The 20,390-nt window shown below is 39.6% G+C and overlaps 1 protein-coding gene across 1 annotated transcript in view; it reads right to left on the bottom strand.

Moving 5' to 3' along the window:
* Positions 1 to 20,390, bottom strand: part of F5 (coagulation factor V) — a 78,320-nt gene that overhangs the window by 46,632 nt on the left and 11,298 nt on the right. The window contains exons 3-4 of the mRNA XM_088845483.1: positions 15,961 to 16,083; positions 930 to 1,142 (exon numbers count right to left, since the gene is read on the bottom strand). Coding sequence (XP_088701609.1) covers positions 930 to 1,142; positions 15,961 to 16,083 — 336 coding nt within the window. The remainder of the gene's footprint in view (positions 1 to 929; positions 1,143 to 15,960; positions 16,084 to 20,390) is intronic.

Genomic DNA, 20,390 nt, shown 5'->3' with positions numbered 1-20,390 from the left:
ACTTTAGTAAAGTAGCCATTTCTTCCAGTGTCGATAAGTCAATATATAGGTCCCATAGCTCATCTGGTAAAAGCATCACACTCTAAGTTTAATAGGGCCATCTTGCTAGTATTGTAATGAGACATAGAGAACTGATTGAGAGTGTCAAGATTAATCTATTCTCATGAGGGGTAAAAAATGCAGCTGATAATAAAATGAAATAAGAGACTTTTATAAGTTTAAAATCTTTTTCAGTGTCATCACAGTATCTCTGTATACCAGGCAATGAAAATATGTATTTGTGTAGTGAATAAATGAATTAGAAATGTTGTGTAAGTTTGGTATGTGTATATGTATAGACAGATGGTGAATCCATCATATTGTTTCCCACAGTGAAATTTGTTGTGGTTGTTCATTTTAATAAAAGATGGGATAAATTCTTTGGGGTAAAATAATCCAAGCTTACTCCTAAGAAGCCCAGCCAATGAAATTTCTTATAAAGTCAACTGAGTGTGTTTGAAACCTACCACCCAAATTGTTCAGCTTGCTTACAAGAAAGAAACTTAGAGTTTTGTGTATTTGTAGACCAGATTACCAACCCAAGCCTCAGGTATATTGGTCGAAATTCTTTCCAAGGACTCTCAGCAGAGTATATAGGCTGCTGTATACTTTCAAAAAGACTTGGCCTTAAGGTAAATGTTACAGATCATATGGGCATGGCAGCAGAACATACTCTCAGACAAAGATTTACTTGGGAGAGACTCCCAGGACCAAGATGAAGGAAGGATTGAAGAAAGAGAAGATTCTACCCTTCAAATACCAGTGTCAAACAATGATCTGGTTTCTTCACCCTTCTCTTGATTTATGAAAAGATCCCAAGGCACTTTCAAACCTCATTTATGATGCTCCTCACCAATCCAACATCTTTGTGGTCATTGAACTTTTTTTACCTTTCTTACAAATAAGCAGAGGTCCAATCAGTCCAGAGTTGAAGTCCTCTACCAGATTTACATAGGAGTAATAGATGTGTGTGAGGCATGGAGGGTCATCGTGGGTGGGCCCACTGTCCTCACTGATCCTCCACTCGTAGGTATATTCTTGGCCCGGAGCTACAGCATCATCCATCTTATCCATGGGGAGTGTGTGGTCAGAGTAAGATGCACCTGGAGAAGTAAAAGCCATAAGAATATCTGAAGACTTTCTGAGAAATACTTTTTCACTACTCTCAAATCTGCGGGAACATAAGCTTTCAATGAAGATGTTTATGCCTTTCTATAGTAACCCTTCATTATGTGGAAAGATTTACTTATATCCACTTCTGTGTCTGTGTAATTATGAAAACTGAGTCTCTGGTGATCTGAAGTGAACAAGAAATGTTACTAGTACATTATTTAAAGGTTAGCAAGTTAATTTTCCTGTGTGTCTAAACAACTATTATTTAAATTTAATCAAAGAAGTGAGTAACCTTAGATCAGAAAATCATCACAGAATATGAGGATGGGCTGTATCTTCTCTATGATGCTTGACAAAACAGCCAATATTTTAAAAATTCTTAAATTTTTTATTGAAATATAGTTGATTTATAATGCTGTGTTAGTTTCTGGTGAATAGAAAAATTATTCTGTTACATATGTATATCTTTTAAAATATTATTTTCCATTATAGCTTATTAAGGATATTAAAAATAGTTTTCTGTGCTATACAGTAGGACCTTGTTGTCATATTAATATTATATATAGTAGTTTGTATCTGCTAAGTCCAAGCTCCTAACTTATTGTTCTCCCACTCCCTTTCCCCTTTGGTTACCATAAGCTTGTTTCCTATGTCTGTGAGTCTTTTTCTATTTTGTAAAAATGTTCATTTGCATCATATTTTAGATTTTCACATACAAGTGATATATATTTGTCTTTCTCTGACTTACTTCACTTAGTATGATAACCTCTAGGTTCATCCATGTTTCTGCTGATGACATTATTTCATTCTTTTTTATGGCTGAGTAGTATTCCACTGTATGTATGTATAGATAGATAGATGTACATATACCACACCTTTATCCATTCTGTCAGTGGACATTTAGATTGCTTCCATGGCTTGGGTATTGAAATAGTGCCTCTATGAATATTAGGGTACATGTATCTTTTCAAATTAGAGTTTTATCTGGATATATGTCCAAAGTAGGATTGCTGTATCATATGGCAACTCTATTTTTAGTTTTTTGAGGAACCTCTGTTCTGTGTTTCATAGTGGCTGCACCAGTTTACACTTCCACCAACAGTGTAGGTGGGTTCCCTTTTCTCTAAACCCTCTCTAGCATTTGTTAGTTGTAAACTTTTAGATAATGGCCATTTTGACCTGTGCGAGGTGACAGCTCATTGTAGTTTTGATTTGCATTTCTCTGATAATTAGTGATGTTGAGCACTTTTTCATGTGCCTATTGGCCACTTGTACATTTTCTTCGGAAAAAGGTCTATTTAGGTCAGCCCATTTTTTGACTGCTTTTTTTTTTTTTTTGGTCATTGAGTTGTATGAGATGTCTATAAATTTTGGAGATTGCAGATATTTTTGCAAATATTTTCTCCCAGTCCATAAGTAAGATATGTTCAGTAGCCTGTTAGCGTGGGTTGTAAGTACATTCACATCTACTTATATACTCTTTCACTCTGTATTTCATGTCTTCTTTCCGATTGATGCCACTCTGAGCCCTTTTATCACATCTCTACCATTTGATTATCCCAATTCTTTCCCTGGAGTCTCAGAGTCTAGCAGTCGAGTTGTTCTTGTGATTATGAAATGTATCTACCCTGTGAAGGAAACATGCTTTACTTCAGTCCTTTGTGTACCTAGGAGGCCCACCAGTAAGACTTTCATGTGTATGCAACTTTCCATTCTGGTGGGAGATGGGGGAGGATATAGAAAGGGTCTTCCTTATTGAAGAAAGGGAACTGTGATGCTCAAGAGTAAAAGCAGAACAGAGGGTTGGGTGGTGTATTCAGCAACAAAAGGAAGATGTGGCTAGAGATGGAGCAAGTGAGGACAGGAAGGGCAGAGGTCAATGTCGGACAGCAAGAGGGAAGAGCAGTTTCTTCTGAGGAATTCCTCATTTAATTAGGTGACAGTTTCATGTCATCGACTGGTACCAGAACTTCTCTTTGGGATTCAGTTATCTTTGTTTAGTACAACAGTCAATAAATTCCTTGAGGTGGAAGGTAAGACCATTAGAGTGTAAATGTGAATAGAAATTAAGGATCAGAGAAAACGGCTAAAATGTTTAACATGATGGAGCAAAAGGACAGTGGAAACTACTCTTAACAGAAATGACTGTACTTTGGGAAAACAAATGGTTAATTTCTTTTCTTCCCCTCTCCCTTCCCTGTTCCTTTTCTTCTTTTTATTCCTCCCCGCTTCTCTCTCTCCCTCACCCTTTCATCATCTTTCAGTTCAGTTCAGTCCAGTCGCTCAGTCGTGTCCAACTCTTTGTGACCCCATGAATCACAGCACGCCAGGCCTCCCTGTCCATCACCAACCCCCGGAGTTCACTCAAACTCATGTCCATCGAGTCGGTGATGCCATCCAGCCATCTCATTCTCTGTCTTCCCCTTCTCCTCCTGCCCCCAGTCTCTCCCAGCATCAGAGTCTTTTCCAGTGAGTCAACTTGTCGCGTGAGGTGGCCAAAGTATTGGAGTTTCAGCTTTAGCATCAGTCCTTAAAATGAACACCCAGAATTGATCTCCTTTAGAATGGACTCTGGGGTATAAATTACAAACAATGCAATTTACCAATTTTAAGTACAATATTTGCTAAATTTGGATAAATATGTATAGTTCTATAGCTACCATCACTATGGAGGTCCAGAACAATTCCATCACTCCAAGAAGTTTCCATGTACCATTTGTAGTCAGTACCTTCCCCTACTCTCTGGACACAGGCAACTGCTCATTTGCTTTCTGTCTTTATGTTTTGCTTTCCTGTGTTGTCATATAAATGGAATGACACATCTGTTTTGTTTGATTTAATTAGTTACTGTGATATACTTTCCATCCTCTACTTTTTATCTATCTTTGTTTTTAAAGTGGATTTCTTGAGTTCAGCATCAAGTTGGGTGTTGCTTTCAATTCAGTCTTAAAAACTATCTCTTAGTTGCAGTATTCTTCCCATTTGCTTTTAATATAATTATTGATATGGTTAGGTTTAAATCTACCATCCTGCTATTGTTTTCTATTTGTCCATCTGGCTTTTGTTCATTATTTTCTTTTCTTTCCTACTTTCTTTTGGACTAATTGAGTATTTTTAACGTTTCCTTTTTACCTCCACTATTGGCTTTTTAGCTTTACTTTATTCGCAGTGCCCTTCAGTTCACAGCATACAACTTTAACTTACCATAGTCTACCTTCAAATAATACTATACCATTTTACTTACATTACAAGAAACTTGCAATAGTATATTTCCATTTTTGTCCTCCCAGCCTTGTGCTGCTTGTCACCTCCATTTTACTTCTACATTGTTAAAGCTTTGTCATCTCCCGAAAAACCTATAGCCTAGACTCAATTCAGTTCACTTGAGTTCAGTCGCTCAGTCATGTCCAACTCTTTGTGACCCCATGGACTGCAGCTTGCCAGGACTTCCTTTCCATCACCAACTCCCTGAGTTTACTCAAACTCATGTCCATTGAGTTGGTGATGCCATCCAACCATGTCATCTTCTGTTGTCTCCTTCTCCTCCTACCTTCAATCTTTCCCAGCATCAGGGTCTTTTCAAATGAGTCAGTTCTTTGCATCAGGTGGCCAAAGGATTGGAGTTTCAGCTTCAGCATCAGTACTTCCAATGAATATTCAGGACTGATCTCCTTTAGGACTGGTTGGATCTCCTTGCAGTCCAAGGGACTCTCAAGAGTCTTCTCCAACACCACAGTTCAAAAGCATCAATTCTTCGGTGCTCAGCTTTCTTCACAGTCCAACTCTCACATCCATACATGACCATGGGAAAAACCATAGCCTTGACTAGGCGGACCTTGGTTGGCAAAGTAATGTCTCTTTTTAATGCTGTCTAGGTTGGTCATGGAGAAGGCAATGGCAACCCACTCCAGTACTCTTGCCTGGAAGATCCCATGGATGGAGGAGCCTGGTAGGCTGCAGTCCATGGGGTCGCGAAGAGTCAGACATGACTGAGCGACTTCACTTTTCACTTTCATGCATTGGAGAAGGAAACAGCAACCCACTCCAGTGTTCTAGCCTGGAGAATCTCAGGGATGGCAGAGCCTGGTAGGCTGCCATCTGTGGGGTCACACAGAGTCGGACATGACTGAAGCAACTTAGCAGCAGCAGCAGGTTGGTCATAACTTTCCTTCCAAGGAGTTAGCGTCTTTTAATTTCATGGCTGCAGTCACCATCTGCAGTGATTTTTGGAGCCCAAAAAAATAAAGCCTGTCACTGTTTCCATTGTTTCCCCATCTATTTCCCATGAAGGGATGGGACTAGATGCCATGATCTTAGTTTTCTGAATGTTGAGCTTCAAGCCAACTTTTTCACTCTCCTCTTTCACTTTCCTCAAGAGGCTCTTTAGTTCTTCTTCACTTTCTGCCGTAAGGGTGGTGTCATCTGTATATCTGAGGTTATTGATATTTCTCCCGGCAATCTTGATTCCAGAATGTGCTTCTTCCAGCCCAGCGTTTCTCATGATGCATTCTGCATATAAGTCAAATAAGCAGGGTGACAATATACAGCCTTGACGTACTCCTTTCCCTATTTGGAACCAGTCTGTTGTTCCATGTCCAGTTCTAACAGTTGCTTCCTGACCTGCATACAGATTTCTCAGGAGGCAGGTCAGGTGGTTTGGTATTCCCATCTTTTTAAGAATTTTCCACAGTTTATTGTGATCCACACAGTCAAAGGCTTTGGCATAGTCAATGAAGCAGAAGTAGATGTTTTTCTGGAACTCTCTTGCTTTTTCCATGATCCAGTACTCTTGCCTAGAAAATCCCATGGATGGAGGAGCCTGGTAGGCTGCAGTCCGTGGGGTCGCTAAGGGTCGGACACGACTGAGCAACTTCACTTTCACACATTGGAGAAGAAAATGTCAACCCACTCCAGTGTTCTTGCCTGGAGAATCCCAGGGATGGGGGAGCCTGGTGGGCTTCCGTCTATGGGGTCACACAGAGTCGGACACGACTGAAGTGACTTAGCAGCAGCAGCAGCGGATGTTGGCAATTTGATCTCTGGTTTCTCTGCCTTTTCTAAAACCAGCATGAACATCTGGAAGTTCATGGTTCCCGAACTGTTGAAGTCTGGCTTAGAGAATTTTGAACATTACTTTACTAGCACGTAAAATGAGTGCAACTGTGCGATAGTTTGAGCATTCTTTTGCATTGCTTTTCTTTGGGATTAGAATGAAAACTGACCTTCTCCAGTCCATCGTCCAATTTCTGTTCCTTCTGGTGATTCTACCCAATGCCCATTTATTAGGAAGTCTTTTCACTTTTGATGGTGGGAACATACACTATTCCTGATCCTTTGTGTGGTCTAGGGGTTGTTCTGTTTCTCTTTGGTGATATTTTCCTTACCCTTAATACTTTCCTCTTGTGCATATTAGTATAATAGTTAGTTGAAGATTTGACATGACCTGTCACTGGATTCTCACGAGTGCTTTCTCTGTGTCTACACAATTCTCTCTAGGACTCTTCGCTACAAATCGTAAGTTCCAATCACTATAAAGTCTAAATAAAGTTTGTTTCTTCAACTCAGAGAGAATGCTGGGCTCTATTTTGTTTCACCCTCATTGTGCTATGCCCTGGAGACTGTCTCCAGGCAGAGGGCCCATCTCATTCACTTGTGGATCATTCGCTCACATTGTCTCTTGTTCAGTATCCAAAAACTGTTCTTTCATGTGTTCTGTCTACCTGTCTAATTGTTAAGCAAAAGTATAAATCTGTTCCCTCATGTCCAGGAGCTGGAGTCTGAGATGCTGAATTTCTATAAGAAATTTTTTATGTTGTCTCCATATCAGCTCCCCTTGTTTAACTGCACATCATCAGGAAAATATATTCCACTCAGAAACACTCGTGTGAATTTGCATGGTATCAGCATGTATTTGGGCTCTTCAGATGGGTGTGGGAAACAGCATCTGCACTCATCAGCAGTGGGACATTCAGCTGCTGCAGGAGCATGTACTGCTGTACCACATGAGGTTCTAAGCATGGAAATGATAAGATAGAAGATTTGAGTAGTTATATCTAGATTTACTGACCTGCTCTCCACAAGACACCATTCTATGTATGAAAGACAATGCAACCAGATGAACTAATATCATAGTCATGATTTCATTTGCCTTAGAGATAAGAAATAAAGATGTACTTTAATACCCTCAGAAGCTGCCAGTTTATTGTTGATGATTAAGCTTATGTCATGGGGGAAAAAAAAGACTAGTTGTGGATGGACCATAAAGTCTATTGAAGACAGGAAACTGAATCAGTTACTGTAAGCTCAACACAAATCCAACTGTGTCAACTCATTCCATCAAACTTTAAAGAGTTTTGTCTTACCCACAGGATAAAGACTAAGTATGTTGCTATGGCAGCTGAAATCATTCATGAGTTTATCCAGTCTGCCTATCCAGTAACATCTCCCTTTATACCTCTATGTTGTGCATATTTTATAATCCACAGCAATGTACTATCTCTAAAATATACTCCAAGTTTGCACTCTTCTCTGTGTCTCTCTACAGCCATCACTCTAGGACAAGTCTAGACTTGAGAATTAACCTGTTAACTGGTCACTGGGATTCTGGCATAAGAGGAACCCCACAATCTATTTCCCAGCCTATAGATAGAAGGATCCCTTAAAACCAAAGATCTTACTTTGCCATATTCCTGCTTAAAATCCTGACAGTGACCTCTTATTTCTCAAAATCCCTAACAGCAACCACAGGTCCATTTATCATCTAGCCCTCTTTTCTCTCCATTCTCAACATGTGTGACTTTTCTCCTTGTTTACTGTGTATCAGTCACACTTGGACCATCTTTTAGTTTCCCAGATGTGCCAAATTCTGTCCTAGCTCAGGATCTTTGCAGATATTATTCGTTTTGCCTAGAATGTGTTTCCTCCCTTTCTTTCTTTGAATAAATGTGTGTTCATCCTTCAGATGTCAACTTAAATGTAACCTTGCTTCTTCCTTGATTTCTGATTGTATTGTGTCTTTTTTTTCCTTTTATAGCACTCATCACAATTTATAATTAAATATATATATAATTATATGATTAATTTCTTTTCTTCCTACTAGATAATAATTAACTGTACCATGCGCATTTCTATCACTAGAATATGAACAACTCAAAGATAGGTGCTGGATTATACTTCTTTTAGTATCTCTGATGCTTTTACAGTACCTGGCATGGAGAAGGTACTCAATGAACGTATTCAACTCTTAAGATTTAAGGTTCCTATGGGCTAGAAGCAAGGTCATCAAGTCTAAGCTCGTGTGTACATCTGTTAGAATTGCATGGTGTTAAAACAAATCAGATATCAACTTTAACTATATGGAGGTATTATGTAAGAATCTGGATTGCTCGTTCTGTTAAAGAATAGAGACTTCCTGGTAGCTCAGCTGGTAAAGAATCCACCTGCAATGCAGAAGACCCCAGTTTGATTCATGGGTCAGGAAGATCTGCTGGAGAAGGGATAGGATACCCACTCCAGTATTCTTGGGCTTCCCTGGTGGCTCAGCTGGTAAAGAATCCACCTGCAATGTGGGAGACCTTAGTTTTATCCCTGGGAAGATCCCTGGAGAAGGGATAACAACAACAAATAAAACCTAGAGATCAAGGTGACACTGGACCAAATTTCTGCATGGAATTTGGTGGGATCTGAGTCCTGGCTGCCCCCTGCAGTTGGACACTGGCTATCTGATCACCAGTCTCTACTGGACTCAGTTTTTCATTGAATTTCCTTCCTGTCTGCTGTTGGCATCTATGTTTGTGGCCCTTATGCTAGTGAAAAGCTTAACATAGGACTCTCATATCTTCCCCCCCACCCCGCAACAAAGGATATTCTTTTGATACTGATAACCACTATTTAATAGGTTGAACTTTCATTCTGTTGATAAAAAGGATGTGAGTGTTAAAATTATCAAGAGCTGAGAAATGTTAAAAGCTGAAATAGCTTCCTGTGAATAATCATATTATTCCAGCCTAAAGCCAAAAGAAAAAAAGAGTTTATGGGGAAGAGTCTCTGCTAATAAACACAGTGAACTACCTCTGGAAAGTTGCAAAACAGCTTTGGTAGCAGAGCACAACCGGAACTGATAAGGAGATTTGCCATCTCAGGTCAAACCTTGTCTATTGACCGGAATTTGCATGGCAAGTTGTTGACTGACACTATGTGGAATCAAGCATGATGGCCCTTATTCAATGCTTCATGCTTTGTGACCTCATGAAGTTAAAAAATGAAGTTTCTGGACATCATGCTTCCAGTATCCCAACTCTGATTCTACTGTATTAATTTTTCTAGTATAAAATGGCATTCATAAGCTCTCAAAAGGATAAAATGTGATATTCTTTGTAGGGTAAGAGAGAACTTTTGAAGTGTTTCCTTTCTTTCTCTGGATAAACAAATGTTCAAACTTCAAATATCAACCTATATTTCAGCTTATTCATTCCATGATCTCTGATATATATCATATAATTTCACAAATACTTAATTAAAATTGTGATGATACTATAATTAAAATACTTGTGAAATTATATGATTAATGACATCATCTCCCTGCTAGGTTATGGGGGAAAATACATGAGTTTGGGAGCTAGAATTGAAATTTCTTGGTTGCACCACTTGCTGTCTGAATTTGGGGAAATTGAAGCCTCAGTTTTCTTATTCATAACTTAAGATAATGTAATCATTTTCTAGCAATAATAGTTCATTGTTGATGGGTTCTGAGGACTGAAAAATACATGCAAAATATCTGGCACCTAACCAATGTTATGGCAACCTGTGCTAATATTTTCATATTTTGGTTATGTCCTTTCTCAGCTGTGTTTTTTTTTTAATTGGAGGATAGCTGCTTTACAATATTGTGTTGGATGCTGCTGTACATAATTAAACATATATTCCCTCTCTCTTGAGCCTCCCATCCCACTCCTAGGCATTTTTTAAATTGACATCGCCTCTTCCATTTTTGAAGAAATGAACTTGGTGCTTCTGATACTATTTATCTTGTGTTCTTAAAGCCTCTTAATACATTAATCACAGCAAATTTAGTAAGTTTCAGAGCAAGCAGAAAATAACATGTAGTCTTTACTTTCTAATCTGGTCCTCAGTTTCTCAGTTCAGTTCAGTGATGATTGTTATCATAATCATCTGTGTCCCAGGCTCTGGGTTAGATGCCAGGGCACAAATATAAAGAAAGCTTGAAACCCTGAGGAGCTCACAGCCTAGTTAATAGTAGACTATAAGCAAGTTCCCTGATTGTGTTGGATTTCATTTCTAGGTTTCTTCTAGGGCCACTTCAATGGAGAAGCCATGATCAGAACACCATGGTCAGATCAGTTCATCTCTAATGAGACCAACCATATAATTATCTAAGAATCACTGAAAAGGTTCCAACACATGCTGGATATAGCAGTGTAACTGATTATCCAACAATATCAAACTTAATTTAAAATGGTCAGGGTCTCATATCTAAGTTTATTTGAACACATGGTGGTTTTCAATGCCTGCCTTGTTGACCAGGGTAAAGTACTGAAAATTTCAGATTCACTTGTTAGTTAAACACAGGATAAATTTCAAGAAACTAAATGAATGATTACAAAGTGAAATATGAGCATCTTGAAACAAATCTGCATATAGGAATAGATCCTGTAATTAAACTGAGTGAGGATTACTAATGTGATAGTTTGGGGATAATTTTCCACTGCTTTAATTCTTTTCACTTTAAAGTATTTTATTTTACTTTTCATCTAGAATAAAACAAGCAAGTTGTATCTTTGATTTTTGTGAGGTATATAATATGACATATGAAATAGAGATGGCTATAAAAAGGAAGCATTTATGAAATATATTTTTGGCAAATCTGACTTTGACTTTGTAATCAAAATAAAAAATTTAAAACTCTTCACCAAAACGAGAATTATCCAGCAAAGACTATTAAGCTAGAGGACAAAAAATCGTTGTTCAGCTTCCTGCTAGAATAAATTCTTTACACAAGGGTGGCCTTTTATTTTATAGTTCTCAATTCTGTTCATTTCCTGCTCCGTCTATCGTCAGCTTTGTGAATACACTTGTCATGATGAACTAATTATTTGCCAGGAGACTCTCAGGATTTTTTTTCCAAATGTAAAATAGTACGTACAAGCTTTGGAAAAGTGAAGTTACATAAAGGGCCACTTTGGTCACCCACTAGGGTGCTTTTCCTCTCCATTTAATAAACTCAGTGAACTGTCCAATGTGCACTTAAATATTCAGAACATTCTTTTAGAGACTATAATTTAGGCGCTGAGCAAATTAGAGTGCTGATGTTTTGTAAAGAGCCTGGTTTCATTGTACAGGGCCTGCAAGTCTTTTGAAAGAGAAGGACTTTCACGCTTGTCACATTTTTTAGACTTACGAGAATTATTATCAGTATACTAGCCCTTACAATTTGTTTGAGATATTTACTATATACTCAAAGAAGCATCTGCAGGAGGCCAAAATACCCAGAGCAAAGTGAAAAATGTAATTGACTGCATGATGTAAAGCATTGGAATGTTTTGAAAAAATTGAGGGGACTAAGTTTTCACATAGAGAATCTGGCAACACTTAGATGCAAAGAACAATCTCTGGTGGGAAAGTTATTTACTTGTTTATGTATTATTTGGGGAATTGGCTTACCAGCAGATAGCTGAATATTATAGAACTCATTTTGTTGTGTAGTATTCACAGTGCAACTCACACATTTAAATTGTGAGAATATAAGTCAAAGAATAATATTAATATTCCCTCAGAAACAAACTGTTAAAGGGAACTGTCCAAAATAGCTTCAGAAATCTTACTGGACAACAAAATTTGCTCAAGGGTGTAGCACTGTGATCAAACGGTTCAGCATGTACTAGCTACAGAGTTTCTGACATTTTAGCCTCAGATTGAAATTCTTCTAGTGATAAAAAGTTTAAAATCAGGTACAGTTGCAGATATTAATATTTTATTTACTGGTTTAAAAAATATTCCTATAAAATACATTTCTAAAAGAAGTGTTCTTGTAAGTATTTTTATAAATCACAATTTATCCCGTCAAAAGAGCTGCCCATCCTTGCCCTATGTAATGTACACCTGGGGAGGGTATGCAACTGGAAGTAAGTTGAAAACACCATGCTACAACTTGGCATTCATGTCACATGCCCGTCAGTTTATGGAGGAAAGGCCTTCACGAAGCTTCCACACTAAATACAGTAACGTCTTTCCTGGCCTGGACTCACATTTCTAGTCATCTCCTAACTAAAGTATAGTCTAGAATTTAAAAAAGGAACAAAGTTCCTGGACAACCAAAATAAATGTAACAAAATCCATGAATGAAAGCTCAGGGTCTTTATCTGTGACAATACCATAGACAATGGGCTTCCTTTGTGGCCCAGCTGGTAAAGAATCCACCTACGATGTGGGAGACCTGGGTTCAATCCCTGGGTTGGGAAGATCCCCTGGAGAAGGGAAAGGCTACCCACTCCAGTATTCTGGCCTGGAGAATTCCATGGATTATATAGTCCATGGGGTGGCAAAGAGTCGGATACAACTGAGCGACTTTCACTCACCATAGACAACGTAGCTCTTCATTTCAAGTCTGTTTACTCTTAGATTACACACAATTCTAACATTTGTGAATATTTGTAAAATCTCATAGTAGATTGGAAGTAATGGTTTAGGAAGGGATTAGAATTTTACTCCTCATCTTCTGTTTTAAAAATGTCTTGGAAAGTATAACATTTAGAAAGAGCTCTATCCAAAGTGATTTAAAAAAGTATCTTAACACTTAAAGTAAACCTCAAACTATCCGGAAAATGTTATTACTCAAAACAATTCATTCCTTATGTACTCTGGATAACTGAAGTTTTCTGTGCAATTTTAGTTCCTTTTGTCGTCTGAATTCTATTCTAGAATTTTATTTCGAGTAGAAATAAAATGATGAGCACTATGTGCCAAAAACTTGACATATACTGTGACTAATCCTTTCAATATCTTTAGTTGGGAGGAATTGCTACCTCATTTTATAGAAATAAAACTGAGGCTTAGCGATAAAGGCAATTGACTAGTCAAATTTAGGGTTCAAATCCAGGGGACTAAATTTTTAGAATGCCCTAAAGCCAGCATTCTTTCCATGGCTATCTTTTTCTTCCAGCTGATGTCAATAGGTCTCCAAATCTTTGGTGGGGCTCAAGGATTAATTTCCAGATAGAGAAGATTGCTGTCTAGGTTGGATCATTCACTGGTTAGACCAAGCAGCCACAAAGGCTGCTTGAGTCCTCTCTTAAGCCATTTATATTGTTTCAACCTCCCACCATTCATCTCTCAAGTATCTACCTCTGAGATAAGGGAATCTGGATTCTCTTGTAGTTGACTCAGCATATGGTTAATTTATTTCCACTCCTGAAAAAACAGTACAAACCACAGAAGGAGGCTATAAGACATAGGGTAAGTGTCAGACATGAAAAGAGAGATGTTTTATTCTAACAGAGGACACAATAAAATGAATAGAAGGCTTGCCTTTTTATTTTTCACTGCAAAGGACAGATCAATCTTTTAGTCTGTTTACTAGATTTGTATCTTATCTTCAAGATAAAATTGGACTTTGCCCATTCATCTGTGTTTACCTTTCTCAGATTAATGAAACCAGGGGCAATAACCAAGTGACCAATGGAATTGGTGGGAACATTTTAAAACAACTGCTCATAAATTATTCTGGCAGGAGGGGAGTGCAGGGACAAATAAATAGTAAAGGAAGAAGGATAATGTTGCAAGGTTCATTCTCTGTGCAAACAGCTTAGGTGGAGTACAAAGTCTGTAACACTTTGTTACAAACCCCTCCCACATCTGAAACAGAACCTGCCTGGAACGTTTTGAGGGTTCTCCCCTTGTGCATGGCATTGCCTCCTGATGCAGTCATCTGGAATACTTATAAGAAGGTGAAATTCTTCTTCCCTATGTCATTATGCCATTACATGCTGCCTCACCCAGAGTTTTGCAAAGTGGCTAAGATGCCTGAAATTTTAGTTAATGCTTCATTGTTTTTGCTCAAGCCAAAGGTGAAGTGATAATGCTAATGGTCCTGGGGAGGTTAGTTCATTGACATTATCAGTCATGAGTTGTCAGGATGAGTTTTATAGCAATTTACATAGGAAATAATAAATAAAAAGTCACTTTCTAATCCATATGTGCTGTGCGCTTAGTCACTCAGTCCTGTCCAACTCTTTGTGACCCCACCGACTATAGCCTGCCAGGCTCCTCTGTCCATGGAGATTATCCAGGCAAGAAAACTGGAGTGAGTTTCCATGCCCTCTTCCAGGGGATCTTCCCAACACAGGGATTGAACCCAGGTCTCCCACACTGCAGGCAAATTCTTTACCATCTGAGTCACCAGGGAAGCCCAAGAATACTGGAGTTGGTAGCCTATCCCTTCTCCAGGGGATCTTTCTGACCCAGGGATTGAACCAGGTCTCCAGCATTGTGGGCAGATTCTTTACCCTCTGAGCCAGCAGGGAAGCCCTCTAATCGTATACTGTCAGGTAAATATTAAGTTCTTTGAACACATTTCAAATAACATTTTTAGTCAAGATAAAGTTGACATTATAATTTAAAGACATTTTAATTGAATTACTTTTATCATCATAAAATTATCAAGTGCTTATTATTTGCTAATATTTATCAAGTGCTTATTTTATATACAGGGCTTCCCAGGTGGCCTGGAGAAGGAAATGGCAACCCACTCCAGTATTCTTGCCAGGAAAATCCCACAGATGGCAGCCTACAGTCCATGGGGTCTCAAAGAGCTGGACACGACTGAGCAACTTCACTTTCTTTCACTTTCCCAGGTGACGCCAGTGGTAAAGAACCTGCCTGCCAATGTCCAGTCCCTGGGTGGAGCAATCCACTCCAGTATTCTTGCCTGGAGAATATGCAAGGCATTGTTCTAATATTTCTTAACCACAAACCTATATGAGATAGATATGATTACAATCCCCATTTTACAGATGAGAAAGACGAGGCACAAAGAGGTCAAGTTACTTGCCAAAAGTCACACAGCTAATAAATGTCTGAGCCAGAATTTGTACGGGGTGTCTAGTTCCAGACCTACATTGTAAACCACTCTCCTACTTAGTTCTTCTCTTCAAAGAGTATGTCCAAAATTTCAATACTACATCTATTACCATCATCACCACCGAATATCACTTATTAGATGCCATCTATGTGCCAGGCTAGTCCTATGTCAGACTATCCCTATGTCACTATTTCAAACTATGGCTCATGGACAAAATCCAGCCAGCTGCCTGTTTTTTGTAAATAAAGTTTTATTGGGACACAGCCATGCACATCCATGTACTTATTGTCTGTGGCTGCTTTTGTACTAAATGGTAGAGTTGAGTAGTTGCAACATAGATTCTATGACTCGCAAAGCCCACAGTATTTACTGACTCTTCACAAAAATGTTTTTGAACCCCTGCCTTAACCCATCTTGCAATATTATTATTCTCATTTTGCAGAGGAACATATTGGAGTTCATAAAGATTAGATAAACTGCCCATCCAACTATTAAAAAACAAGAAGATAGCAAAAAAAAAACTGAAGTCTAGATGACTCCAGAAGTTTTTCACTTTCTCCTCTGAAATCTACAAAGGCACAATTTTTATTATTACCAGTTACAGGAAAGTATAGTACTCTTAATTAGCAATATGGTTCAAAATGTTTGACACTGGTGTTAAAAGAGTTGTACATTTTCCACGTCAGAGGGATATGATGTTAAATTCCACTTACCTTCTGAGAATTTACTGTACTTAATTCCTTGAGGATGGATGCTTAAGGGCTTGTGTGCTTTATTCTTAAAGTGAACTTTCATGATGTCTCCAACTTCAGCATACAAAGTAGGCCCAAGAAGTCCTATGAAAACAAGGATTTAAAATATATGTATGTATTCAGGATTACCAAGACAGAACTGCTAATCAAGAAAAACATGGAGAAAACCCCACAGGTGATTGCTGTCATTCCTCTCAGTCTTGAGGTTGACAAGTTTATCTTCAATCTAGAAGGCTTTGCCAGCTCATTACCTCTGTATTCCATGCAGACAGATAAGGATGGGAAGGTAGAAATACCTGGCTTGGGCTCAAAGCCAGTTAAGAAAACAGAAGAAATAGGTCTGATCATGTCCACCCCATTCTGATTCACTGTCATTCCTGGAGAGACTGCCATCTTGGGTCAAGAAAGATGTTCACTTTCATTTATACAGGGTGAGGTGAGAGAAGGTGACTGACTACTTCAGATCTCTCTGAGGTGGGAGACTTCAGAGACCTAAATGAAGTCAGGGAGCAGAACAGACCATTCTCTGGCCCTGAGGCAAGTTCAGAGTCCTGAAGCAGGAGTGAGCTTGATGTATCCAAAGAACAGACCATCAGTGTGGCCAGAGTGAGAAAAGTTAGGGTCACCCACTATGGGCCATGGTAGGGACTTCGGATTTTCTTCTAAGTGAAATGGAATATCACTGAGCTTTGTGCAGCAGAGAGACATGGTCTCATATGTTTTAAAGTTAATCCTACATGTACACACTGCTACATTTAAAATGGATAACCAACAAAGACCTACTGTATAGCACAGGGAACTCTGCTCAATATTATGCGGCAGCCTGGGTGGAAGGGGAGTTTGGGGGAGAATGAATACACATTTATGTATGGCTGAGTCCTTTTGCTGTCCACTTGAAACTATTGCAACATTGTTAATTCGCTATCAGTCAGTTCAGTTCAGTTCAGTCGCTCAGTCGTGTCCGACTCTCCGCAACCCTATGAATTACAGCACGCCAGGCCTCCTTGTCCATCACCAACTCCCGGAGTACACTCAAACTCATGTCCACAGAGTCGGTGATGCCATCCAGCCATCTCATTCTCTGTCGTCCCCTTTTCCTCCCGCCCCCAACCTTTCCCAGCATCAGAGTCTTTTCCAGTGAGTCAACTGGTCGCATGAGGTGGCCAAAGTATTGCAGTTTCAGCTTCAGCATCAGTCCTTCCAATGAACACCCAGGATTGATCTCCTTTAGAATGGACTGGTTGAATCTCCTTGCAGTATAAGGGACTCTCAAGAGTCTTCTCCAACACCACAGTTCAAAAGCATCGATTCTTCGGCGATCAGCTTTCTTCACAGTCCAACTCTCACATCCATACATGACCACGGGAAAAACCATTGCCTTGACTAGACGGACCTTGGTTGGCAAAGTAATGTCTCTGCTTTTTAATATACTATCAAGGTTGGTCATAACTTTCCTTCCAAGGAGCAAGCGTCTTTTAATTTCATGGCTGCAATCAGCATCTGCAGTGATTTTGGAGCCCAAAAAAATAAAGTCTGACACTGTTTCCACTGTTTCCCCATCTATTTCCCATAAAGTGATGGGACCAGATGCCATGATCTTTGTTTTCTGAATGTTGAGCTTCAAGCCAACCTTTTCACTCTCCTCTTTCACTTTCATCAAGAGGCTTTTGAGTTCCTCTTCACTTTCTGCCATAAGGGTAGTGTCATCTGCATATCTGAGGTTATTGATATTTCTCCCGGCAATCTTGATTCCAGCTTGTGCTTCTTCCAGCCCAGCATTCCTCATGATGTACTCTGCATATAAGTTAAATAAGCAAGGTGACAATACACAAGCTTGATGTACTCCTTTTCCTATTTGGAACCAGTCTGTTGTTCGATGTACAGTTCTATACCCCAATATAAAATAAAAAGTTTTTTAAGTTCATCCTAAAAAAAAAAATCACAAGAAAGATTTGTCCTAGCTGCTGGGTAGACAATATTCTGTGTAATGACAACAGTGGACACAGACCAGGTGGTATAGACAAGAGAGAACGCTGTGTTGGGCCAGCATGTGCAGCAGTGAAGCAGGGAGAAGAGGTTAGATTCTGGGCATTTTGACAGTAGAGCCAGCAAATTTGCTGAGGGGTTAGATGTAGCCATTGAGAGAGACAAGTCAAGGGTGATTCTAAGGGTTTTGATCTAAGCAACTGGATAAGTAATGTTATCAGTTACTTTGATGGGGAACACAGCAGGGACAGCAGATGGGGTGCAGAAATCAACAGTGAGGCTTCACTTACTACATGCCAGGTGCTGTGCTAGGTCCTGGGGATAAATGGATAAATAAATAACTGTCCTTGTCCTTAACGAGCTCACAGGCTCATTTGGAGATAGACATATGGTAGGAGCTACTGCTCACTCGGTAAAGAATTTGCTACAGTGCAGGAGACCCGGGTTCGATCCCTGGGTTGGGAAGATCCCCTGGAGAAGGAAATGGCAACCCATTCCAGTATCCTTGCCTGGAAAATCTCATGGACACAGCAGCCTGGTGGGCTGCAGTCCACGGGGTTGCAAAGAGTCGGGCACTGCTGAGTGACTAACACTTACTTACTGCTGAGATATGGGCAAAATGCTACAGGAGCAGAAAGGATGAAGGACCAACTCTGTCTGTGGAGTTAGGGGAAGAGTTGGTATTTGACTCAGCTTTCTGAAGAATCATATGTTACAGTTTCCCAAAGTGTAATCCTTGGATGCTTCTGCATCAGAATCAGCGAGGGTTGAACTAAAAGGCAGATTCTCAAGTAAGTACTCTCTCATCCCCAGTGAACCTGAGTCTCTCTGGAGGTGGGGTCTGGGAATCTGCATTTTAGAGGTGTGCTCCTGAGTGATTCTGATGTCCTTTAAAGCTTGAAGACTTGTCGCCAAAAGCCCTTTTTCAGACAGTTGACCATTCTCACTTCTAAGCCATCCATAAGCTCTCATGGGGTTGGCTTCTGCCCATTAGGAGTCACAGGAGCAGGAGAAGGAAGTTACAGTAATCATGGAGTTCAACTAGCATTTGTTTGCCATGGAGATAATTGTAATTGTCCCTCTTGATATATGTGAGCACTCTAAGTCTTTACATTAAACCTTCCAGCATATCTTTAAGATTGTTATTAAGATATTTATTTTACAGATGAAGAAACTGAACCTCAGAGAATTTAAATATCTCACCCAATACTATACAGCTAATTAAAGGCAGAGCCATAATTTAACCTTAAATCTGTCTGACTCTGAATGCTAAGCTTTTAACCACCTCTTTTTATTGCACCTGTAGTTATTCATTCTTTTAAGAAATATTGAGTGCTCACATTATTCTAGGTGTCAGAATTGCAGTGGGGAGTAAAACAGATATACCCTCTGCCTTCAAAGATCTTAGAAAATAGAAGGCGAGACAGATTTTAACAAATGGTCACACAAATCTTTAATTGCAAACTGTGGTTCATATTATGAAAGAAAAGAATAGGATTCTCTGCAGGGCATTTGACAGGGGCTATTCTTAGAGGCAGGAAGGGGATCAGAGTTGGAAAATGCTTCCCTGAGGAAGTGAGGTATGAAGATATAAATGTTGCTACTTTCTCAAGGCCCTGTCTTCTGAAGACTGTTCTTTCTTACCCTTTCCTTGTGCATTCTCTCTCCTGCCCTTAAGTCAGATATTTTGGCTGACACGTCAGCCTCCAAAGGTGGTGTTCTGCATGCAGAACACACTTCCTTATCTTCAAAGCCTTACTATATGACTCCCTTGTCCAAAAAGGGGACTTTATAAATATACACTCAGCGTTTTCTCGGAGAATTGCTCTTTCATGAGCTGTCCCAATACTATCTCTTATAATCCTGTGTGGTTGTGAAAATTAATTCAATATGACACTGCCACGGTGAGACGTTAACTGAAGCCCAAAGGCAAAGGGATGGACAAGAGCAGTCCAGGGAGTGGGACTAGCATGTACAAAGGCACTGAGGTGCCAGCACACTTGGCCTATTCAGAGAACTGACAGACAGCCATGGGAAGACAGAGTTTTGTAGGTAAGAGAGAAAGGCAGAAAGTGAAGCCAAAGGCATGATCAGAGGTCTCATCACACAGGGCCTTGTAGACCTCTCAGAGTTTTGCCTCTTAACCTAATAGTATCTGGAAGCAGGGGTGCAACATGAACCAGTGACCAGCTGCATTTGTGAGAAACCAGAGTGAAGGCTGAGCGAACGGATGGAAGGCTCCAGGAGAGAGATGTTGGTAACTTAGTTCAAGGTTAGGACAATGGAGATAATAAGGAGAGAACGTATTAGAGAGCTGTTTAGATCACACTGTTAGGACTTGATGGGTTGCGTGTAGAGTAGGGGGTGAGCGAGATCAAGTGGCCATGGATGGCTGCTGAGGTTCT

This window comes from Moschus berezovskii, chromosome 17, assembly GCF_049115385.1.
Source record: "Moschus berezovskii isolate FMDL1 chromosome 17, NW_MosBer_1.0, whole genome shotgun sequence".
Taxonomy (NCBI): Eukaryota; Metazoa; Chordata; class Mammalia; order Artiodactyla; family Moschidae; genus Moschus; species Moschus berezovskii.
This window is presented reverse-complemented; position numbering and strand designations above follow the sequence as displayed.